At 39.4% G+C, this 10,361-nt stretch overlaps 1 protein-coding gene across 1 annotated transcript; it reads right to left on the bottom strand.

Annotated features, from left to right (window-relative positions):
- Positions 1 to 383: 383 nt before the first annotated feature.
- Positions 384 to 1,328, bottom strand: LOC125090397 (olfactory receptor 2B6-like). Its single transcript, XM_047713036.1, has one exon. The coding sequence runs from the start codon at positions 1,326 to 1,328 to the stop codon at positions 384 to 386; it is 945 nt and encodes a 314-aa protein (XP_047568992.1).
- Between the last annotated feature and the right edge of the window lie 9,033 nt (positions 1,329 to 10,361).

The following is a 10,361-nucleotide window of genomic DNA, read 5'->3' as shown; positions in this document are numbered from 1 at the left end:
AAAACATATGATTATTTATAATTTATTTGGGATTCATTTGGAAATAATTCACACCAAATATATTTTCTAAACTTTCTAAATATATTTTTATCTAGTTATTACACCAATTTCCCCCCAACACTAAATTAGCTAGCCATTAGGGTTAACTAGTAGTTAGGGCAATCAAGGTGAAAAGACCTGATAGGATTCATATTATAAGCCAGGTATTCTCATAAGTTGATAACAACTGTGAGATCACCCAGACTTATTGCTTCTTTCCAGTCCTGCTCCATCTGTGAACTCTGTGGCACTTGATGTACCATTCTCTCATCACTTCCATGCCCAGGATCCTCTCAGGGAGGAAAACACATCTATCTGTGCTTCGTGGGTCTCCTTTCCAGAGATCATCTCCTCTTGACCCAAAACTCCTTGGTCAGTGCTCTTCTCAGGGCAGCCTTCACATCCTTGTTCCTCAGTGTATAGATAAATGGATTGAGTGTGGGCGTGATGATCCCATAGAAGAGAGCCATGATCTTCCCCCTGTCATGAGAGTAGCTAGAGGGAGGCTGGACATACATACTGATGGCTGTGAAGTAGAAGAGGGACACCACCAGCAGGTGTGAAGCACAGGTGTTGAAGGACTTCCAGCGACTTTCAGCAGAGTGGATTCTCATTACTGTCCGGGCAATGAGCACATAGGTGCCCAGGATGAGGGTGAGGGGCACCAGAAGTAGCAATGCCCCCAGCACATTGAACTCAGCCTCATTCACATGAGTGTCAGCACATGCTAGTTTCAAAAGTGCAGGAACTTCACAGAAGAAATGGTCTATCACCCTATGTCCACACCGTGGGACCACCACAGTGAGTGTGGACTGCACAAGAGAGTTGGCAAAGCCACTGATCCAGGTCCCAGTGGCCATGTGGATGCAGCGTCTCTGACTCATGATGATTGGGTAGTGAAGAGGCTTGCAAATGGCAGCATAACGGTCAAAGGCCATGATGGCTAGCAGTATACATTCAGTAGAACCCAAGGCCAAGAAAATGTAGAGCTGGGCAACACAGCCACCATAGCTAATGGTCTTGTCTTTTCCCCTAAGGTTGACTAACATCTGTGGCACAGTGCAGGTAGTGTAGCAGAGGTCCAGTAGGGATAGATTTGAGACAAAAAAGTACATGGGAGTGTCAAGCTGGGGGTCCAGGCAGGAAACAAGGATAATGGAGATATTTCCAAATAGGGCAAAGATGTAGGCCACCAGAAAGATTACAAAGAGAGGTGTCGCCAGCCAGGGATGGTCCAAGAATCCCAATAAAATAAAATCATCTTGTGAGCTCTGATTGTTGATCCACATGTTGTCGCTAACAGGTGAAATTCTAGCTGGAACATCTAAATACCCACTGCTACGGATGGGTGTCAGTGGTAAAAGGAAGCCACAGAGAAGTAGGGACAAGAGCTGGTGAGATGAAATTCTCATTTCAGCTGCAATCTGCACCCATACCTTGAGTATGGTAAAATGGTGAGTCAACATTGCCAATGTAACTTTGAAAGATTACTAAGAGAAGAATAAAAAGAGCAAAATATGAAATACCAGCAAAATACGAAACTTGGCTTCTTTTATGGGTGCCTTTCAGTTAGCTACTCACTCCTTTTAGCATTCTTGATCTTCTAAAAAGGTTCAGTAGAACACCCATCAACTGTACATGACACTGATATTTAATGGCAACAACAGATTATGGACTAAAGCAGAGCTTCTCAGATACAAGTCAAACAAAGCTGGAAGGGGCAGGTGGATCTCTGTCTTCCTCAGACTGACCTGGTCAGAATCTTCACGGGAACTGAAGCACTGCACATGTTCTATGGGTTGAAAGGATGCAGTTTCAGACCTTGCTCATCCCTTCCCAGCAAAATGCTGATCCTATTCAGAAAATTTTAAAATAGAGATAAGAAACAAAAAGTTAGCATACACACAAAACAATCCACAAAACCTTGCTTGCTGTGAAAATGTTGCTTTAAAAATATCTGAATGTGTCATTCAATGCTCTTGTTTCTTTTGAAAAAATTTTAAAAAAATTTTTATTTATTTTTAAAATTTCTTTTCAGTGTTCCAGAATTTATTGTTTATGCACCACAACCAGTGCTCCGGGCATGAACCATGAGAGATTATGGACTCTGAGAAACATACTGAAGGATTTGCAGTGGAGCGTGGTGGGTGGTTGGGAGATCCTGGTGTTGGGTATTGTGGAAGACACATATTGCATGGAGCACTGGGTGTGGTGCATAAACAATGAATTCTTGAACAATGAAAAGAAATTAAAGAAAAGAAAAGAAAAAGAAAAAAACTAGTAGGATGAATGTGATGTAATTTTTACCTCTAAGGGAAATCACCAGAAAGAGATTCAGATAGTTCGCTCCCTGAAATTCAGGTCTGAATATGAATTTCCAATACCTCAGGATAATAATTTAAATTTAAAACTCCCCTTATTCTCCCCTCTTACTCACTGTTACATATGCCTGTTGCCTCTCCACCACTCCCCCAAACAGACCACACAATTTCTTTATTATAAACAATTTGGTGACATGGATGGAGCTAGAGGGTGTTATGCTAAACAAAGTAAGTCAGTCAGGAAAGAGAAATGCCAGATGATTTCACTCCTATGTGGAATTTAAGAAAGAAAGATGAACATAGGGATAAAAGGAGAGAGAGGAAGGAAAACCAAGAAACGGACTCTTTTTTTTTTAAAAGATTTTATTTATTTATTTGACAGAGAGAGAGATCACAAGTAGACGGAGAGGCAGGCAGAGAGAGAGAGAGAGAGAGAGAGAGAGAGGGAAGCAGGCTCCCTGCTGAGCAGAGAGCCCGATGTGGGACTCGATCCCAGGACCCTGAGATCATGACCTGAGCCGAAGGCAGCGGCTTAACCCACTGAGCCACCCAGGTGCCCCCAAGAAACGGACTCTTAACTACAGAAAACACCCTGAGGGTCACTAGAGGGGAGGTGGGTGGGGAATGGGAGAAATAGGTGCTGGGGATGAAGGAGGACACTTGTCATGATGAGCACTGGATGATGTATCGGAATGATGACTCACTATAATATTGTACACCTGAAATTAATATCACACTGCATGTTAACTATGCCAGAATTAAAATTTAAAAAATCCAATGACTAATTTTTCTGTTTTCTAAAAATCCTAAATTCCTTTCAGTTTTGCTCCAATATCATGGCAAATTCATTTAATATTTCTTTCTAGTTATTTTATAAAAGGCACTTTTCCTTCCTTCAAACCTGGCCATTTCATTTGCCAGCTGTGTGACTTTGGAGATGTCACATCACCTGTTTTGTGCTTTTGTATCCTCCTTTTTAAAGTGAACATAGTTTTCTCACAGGACTGAGTGATATAATGTAAATTGCGTATGTAACTCAGTTCTTTTCATATGTTAACATTTCAATAGCTATTAATAGTTATTATTTATTTCCCTAATTATGAATTCCCTAAAATACAGGATTTTTCTTTTTTTCTGTGCATGTGTACACAGTGTATGTGGTATTTGCAGTAAATGGATGATTGTTTAAGACAATGATCCAGGAACCTCTGTTTACTTTTACTCTTCTTGCCATCCAACAGGTAGGATTAGTGCACCTGGGCACCAGGTCTGGTGTCCTGTGCTGGTTTCACTGAATTGTGGAATCAGAGGCATGAGTGGCAGGTTGCAGGAAGATGTGTTTGCCTCAAGTGCGACCTCAGAATCACAAATCCAAAACTGAGCTCATTACCCATTCTTCTCACACTTACAGCATCTTTGTTTTATGGATGGAGCCACAGTTGTTTCAGTGCCCAGAGCCCAGTGGTTATCTTTGAATTGCAATTGCCTGTGTGTCAGGTTGCCAAGCTAGGCTCATTATTTCACACTCTCTGTCAGATTAATCTTTTAAATCTGTATCTATTCAGACACAATACAACAGACAAGTAGACTACAGTTCAATGTTCCATAGTCTCTAGCTTCCAAACCAGTCTTCCTGCTTACAATTGCACTCATCTTCATAGCAGCCTAGCATGTTTGGAGAAGAGTCTTTTTTTTTTTAAGATTTTACTTATTTGACAGAGATCACAAGTAGGCAGAGAGGCAGGCAGAGAGAGAGAGGAGGAAGCAGGCTGTCCGCAGAGCAGAGAGCCCGATGCGGGGCTCGATCCCAGAACCCTGGGATTATGACCTGAGCCGAAGGCAGAGGCTTTAATCCACTGAGCCACCCAGGCACCCCTGGAGAAGAATATTTCTTAATTCAGATCTTACCATGCACATGTCAGCTCAAAACTCTTCAGTGAATCTCCATATCGAACAGATTATATTATAATGCACCTTAGATTCAAGAGTCATACAATAATGGCTGCAACCATGTGGACAGTCCCACAATCCAGACCATCTACACTTCTCCCTTTGTGGGGAACTCCTGCTGCTCTCCATCCTGTAGGGATCATTTCAAGTGAAAAGGGTCCCTAAGTATTTCTCACCCTCTTCCCTCTTCTTTACTAATCCTCCAGAACACTACTTGCAATACTCCTTTGATACATATCTATCTATCTATTATCTATCTATCTATCTATCTATCATCTATCTATAATTTCTGTTGTAATTCCTGGCCTACTTTCCTGACTGGATTGAGTATATACTCTCCAAGAGTAAGGATGTGACTTGTAGAAGTAGGGTTAGCTGACAGATATTTGCCACATTTTAATTAATTCTTTGAAACCTGCAGTCATGAAACTCTTCCCTTTGGTGTTCTGATATGTTAGGTTTTGTTAGTATCTTGATGTTATGATTACCTTTCACTCATGACCTCAGTAGATCTCACTGATATACCATCTACTTTTTCGCTCCAAGACCAAGAAGCCTATGCAGAGTTTACATGTGTCTTAATTTACTCATTTCAAGGTCTTTTTTTTTCCTTGTTTAGGTATTTATTTCATCTCTGATTCACTTTAGGTATTTCTTCTTTTTTTTTTTCAAAGATTTTATTTATTTATTTGACAGAGAGAGATCACAAGTAGACGGAGAGGCAGGCAAAGAGAGAGAGAGGGTAGCAGGCTTCTTGCTGAGCAGAGAGCCCGATGTGGGACTTGACCCCAGGACCCTGAGATCATGACCTGAGCCGAAGGCAGCGGCTTAACCCACCGAGCCACCCAGGCACCCCTAGGTATTTCTTCTTAATGTGATTGTCCAAGAATCTTCTCTTTGGTTTAAGGCAGTGCTGTATATTAGATTCCCTTGCTCTAAATTTTCACAGACTTAAGCCGTCTTTGATTTGTTTGAATGGTAGCCCTCTCAGAGCTACACAAAATCAATTTCTACACAAATCAGTATCTTATTACCCACAAACTTTGTAATGTATATAGCAGTTTCAGTCTAGAGGAGCAGTAAAAAGGCATATCTTAAAATAGTCACTTACTCGCAGAGCATAAGGAATAACATGGAGGACGTAGGATAAGGAAAGGGAAAGTGAATTGGGGGAAATCAGAATGGGAGATGAACAATGAGAGACTGTGGACTCTGAAGAACAAACTGAGGGTTTTGGAGCAGAGTGGTGTGGAGGGAGGAGTGAGCCTGGTGGTAGTTATTAAGGAGGGCATGTATTGCATGGAGCTCTGGGTGTGGTGCACAAACAATGAATTATATTATGCTGAAAAGAAATAAATAAAAATATTCAAATGAAAATACAAGGTTACAAAGGTAGGTAACATTAATAGTAACAACTGCATATTTCCATAGCTTTCCTTATAACAAAATAATTTATACTGAGGTCTGCAAATAGTAGAATGTTTATATCTAACACTCTATAAAAAATATATATATAATTTATGTATATTTGTATACGTGTGTATACACACACACACACACACACACACATATATATATTTACTTTTTTGCATATATATGACCCTCCTTATGTGTGTGTTTGTTTTGTACTCATAATAATCCTCTAAAGTAAGCAAATTTTTTAATGATGGACCAGAGGAAACTCAGCCATCAAGAGGTTATAGGAGTTGCCCAAGAACATAGATCTGGTAAATTCAGAAGCAAAGATTTGAATGATACATGATTTTGAATTCTACATCAGTACACTTTCCATAATTCCATTGTTCTTCTCTCAAGCAAAAATGTAAGTAGCTGTGAAATCAACAGTTATTTTTTTCTTTACATTTCTATCCCCGATGTTTCCTTTATCCCACTATATGGAGCAACAAAGCACGGTAAGCTTTGATTTTGGCTCTCCTTCCTCCCCAAACCCCTTCTGTGTTTAGCTGACACTAGGTTGTAAGCTCTCTTGTTTGTTTTCTTGAGACAGAGACATGGGTGGTTATGAAAGACTGACCTCAGACTCAAATGTGATACCCAATCCTGGCCTGTTGTTCAGATTTCTTCCATGTTTTGTGGAGTCTCAATCCAACTCACCTCACCTTCTGAAGAGTTAACATCATGATGCTAACTCCCAGTTATAGCATCCCCAGAACTGTGGTCCTGCAGGGCACTCTCCCAAGAGTCTCCATGCCATGACTTCTATGTAAGCCTCTGAGATTCAGCATAATTAACGCCTGCCACTGCCAACATGTCCAGGAGAGAAGAACCAGAGAGACCAGAAGATGAGACAACCTAAGAAGGAATCAGGACAGTGTTTTTAACAAAATGCAAACTTTGGGTGAGTTCAGAGTTACCTCAGAGGGAATCAAATTAATTCCATTAAAACTTGGTTTTAGCAGTTGTCAAAATGATTTTTATAATATTGGTTATGAAGTAGGTAAAATTATCCTTCATATATGCTTACTATTCTGAGAAAAATGGGAAGGCTTTATACAGGTATAAAAGGAATCTTTCTAAAATATATTTTCATATTTCCCTCCCTCTTCATTCTCTTTACTTATATTTATCATATAGGATATTTAATAAATGTAAGGTATATATTAATTCATTTGGTAGTCATAGTCACAGCATAAGTTAGGGAAATATATTCTAATTGTTCAGCTGCATATTTAGCTGAAGGCAATCCCCAGACTCCAAAAAATCAAAGATCTTGCCCAAGATCACAGCTGGGTGGACAGGAAATAAAACAAATGCTTCCAAATTTCATCTAGTTTTTGTTCTTCCAAATTATTCAGCATTACCAACCCAAACTCCTTAGTTGAGCCATCAAAATTAGCATTAGACATATGCTTTTCTCTGCATCTCCTTTCTTTACACCATTTCACACCCTCTTTCCTTCCTTCTTTTCCCTTCTTTCTATACCTTTGGACCGTAGAATGCACATTGGACGTGAGACTGCTAGGATTGTCCAAATACACCACATCTGCCAAACTCTGTGCTTCTTTATCACAAGAAGTCTGTTATGAGAACTCCTGAGTTAACTTGATCTCACATTATCATGTGAAACAGACTTTTCTGAGATTTTGAGAGTATTTTTTTTTTTTTTTTTTTTTTTTTTTTTTTTTTTTTTTAGTTCTGGAAGATTCTAATGCTTGTCTTCCTTGATGATCATTTTGGGTAAGGTTGCATAGAGCAACTTAGCTCAGTATGTTTGGTTTTTTTTTTTTTTTTTTTTAATTTTTTTATTTTTTTTTCAGCATAACTGTATTCATTATTTTTGCACCACACCCAGTGCTCCATGCAATCCGTGCCCTTTACAATACCCACCACCTGGTGCCCCCAACCTCCCACCCCCCACCCCTTCAAAATTCTCAGATCGTTTTTCAGAGTCCATAGTCTCTCATGGTTCACCTCCCCTTCCAATTTCCCTCAACTCCCTTCTCCTCTCCATCTCCCCTTGTCCTCCATGCTATTTGTTATGCTCCACAAATAAGTGAAACCATATGATAATTGACTCTCTCTGCTTGACTTATTTCACTCAGCATAATCTCTTCCAGTCCCGTCCATGTTGCTACAAAACTTGGGGATTCATCCTTTCTTTCTTTCTTTTTTTTTTTTTTTTTTACAGCTTGATAAACATATATTTTTATCCCCAGGGGTACAGGTCTGCGAATCGCCAGGTTTACACACTTCACAACACTCACCATAGCACATACCCTCCCCGATATCCATAACCCCACCCCCTCTCCCAACCCCCTCCCCCCATCAACCCTCAGTTTGTTTTGTGAGATTAAGAGTCACTTATGGTTTGTCTCCCTCCCAATCCCATCTTGTTTCATTTACGCTTCTCCTACCCCCTCGATCCCCCATGTTGCATCTCCTCTCCCTCATATCAGGGAGATCATATGATAGTTGTCTTTCTCCGATTGACTTATTTCGCTAAGCATGATACCCTCTAGTTCCATCCACATCGTCGCAAATGGCTATCATTGAAAATAGACGGAGAGATTAAAAGCTTCCAGGACAAACAAAAACTGAAAGAATTTGCAAATACCAAACCAGCTCTACAGGAAATATTGAAAGGGGTCCTCTAAGCAGAGAGAGACCCTCAAAGTAGTAGATCAGAAAGAAACAGAGACAATATACAATAACAGTCACCTTACAGGCAATACAATGGCACTAAATTCATATCTCTCAATACTTACCCTGAATGTTAATGGGCTAAATGCCCCAATCAAAAGACACAGGGTATCAGAATGGATAAAAAAACAAAAACCATCTATATGTTGCCTACAAGAAACTCATCTTACACCCGAAGACACCTCCAGGTTTAAAGTGAGGGGGTGGAAAAGAATTTACCATGCTAATGGACATCAGAAGAAAGCAGGAGTGGCAATCCTTATATCAGATCAATTAGATTTTAAGCCAAAGATTATAATAAGAGATGAGGAAGGACACTATATCATACTCAAAGGAACTGTCCAACAAGAAGATCTAACAATTTTAAATATCTATGCACCTAACGTGGGAGCAGCCAACTATATAAACCAATTAATAACAAAATCAAAGAAACACATCGACAAGAATACAATAATAGTAGGGGATTTTAATACTCCCCTCACTGAAATGGACAGATCATCCAAGCAAAAGATCAACAAGGAAATCAAGGCCTTAAATGACACACTGGACCAGATGGACATCACAGATATATTCAGAACATTTCATCCCAAAGCAACAGAATACACATTCTTCTCTAGTGCACATGGAACATTCTCCAGAATAGATCACATTCTTGGTCCTAAATCAAGTCTCAACCGGTATCAAAAGATTGGGATCATTCCCTGCATATTTTCAGACCACAATGCTCTAAAGCTAGAACTCAATCACAAGAGGAAATTTGGAAAGAACCCAAATACATGGAGACTAAACAGCATCCTTCTAAAGAATGAATGGGTCAACCAGGAAATCAAAGAAGAATTGAAAAAATTTATGGAAACAAATGATAATGAAAACACAACAGTTCAGAATCTGTGGGACACAACAAAGGCAGTCCTGAGAGGAAAATATATAGCGGTACAAGCCTTTCTCAAGAAACAAGAAAGGTCTCAGGTACACAACCTAACCCTACACCTAAAGGAGCTGGAGAAAGAACAAGAAAGAAACCCTAAACCCAGCAGGGGAAGAGAAATCATAAAGATCAGAGCAGAAATCAATGAAATAGAAACCAAAAAAACAATAGAACAAATCAACGAAACTAGGAGCTGGTTCTTTGAAAGAATTAATAAGATTGATAAACCCCTGGCCAGACTTATCAAAAAGAAAAGAGAGAGGACCCAAATAAATAAAGTCATGAATGAAAGAGGAGAGATCACAACGAACACCAAAGAAATACAGACAATTATAAGAACATACTATGAGCAACTCTACGCCAACAAATTTGACAATCTGGAAGAAATGGATGCTTTCCTAGAGACATATAAACTACCACAACTGAAACAGGAAGAAATAGAAAGCCTGAACAGACCCATAACCAGTAAGGAGATTGAAACAGTCATCAAAAATCTCCAAACAAACAAAAGCCCAGGGCCAGACGGCTTCCCGGGGGAATTCTACCAAACATTTAAAGAAGAACTAATTCCTATTCTCCTGAAACTGTTCCAAAAGATTTTGAGAGTATTTTTATAATGGGCTTCAGAAATGAACCCAACTGTGTGTGGAGATTTACTTTACCATGAGGGTGAAAGTTCGTATCATCAAGAGAACCTAGGAATGTGGTTGTGCCAACGGGCTTAAATTCTTTGAAAAAAAAAAAAAAAAAACAACACAAATTCCTACCTTCAAATTCATTCCAAGACTATGAAAAATGTAAGTACAGGAAGAAGATTTCATGCAAACAAACTACAATCACACAAAAGATCACTAAAACTCAGTGGCCTGAAAAAGACTGATGTATATGATACATAAAAGTACAATTTCTGCAGAGACAAATACTATAGACAAAATGAAACAAAAAGAAATAAGCGATGAAGT

The sequence above is a fragment of the Lutra lutra genome, chromosome 2 (genome assembly GCF_902655055.1).
Source record: "Lutra lutra chromosome 2, mLutLut1.2, whole genome shotgun sequence".
NCBI classification, from domain to species: Eukaryota; Metazoa; Chordata; class Mammalia; order Carnivora; family Mustelidae; genus Lutra; species Lutra lutra.
This window is presented reverse-complemented; position numbering and strand designations above follow the sequence as displayed.

Excerpts from the sequence above, each read along its gene's own strand:
- LOC125090397 (XM_047713036.1), bottom strand. The coding sequence starts at position 1,328 with ATGTGGATCAACAATCAGAGCTCACAAGATGATTTTATTTTATTGGGA.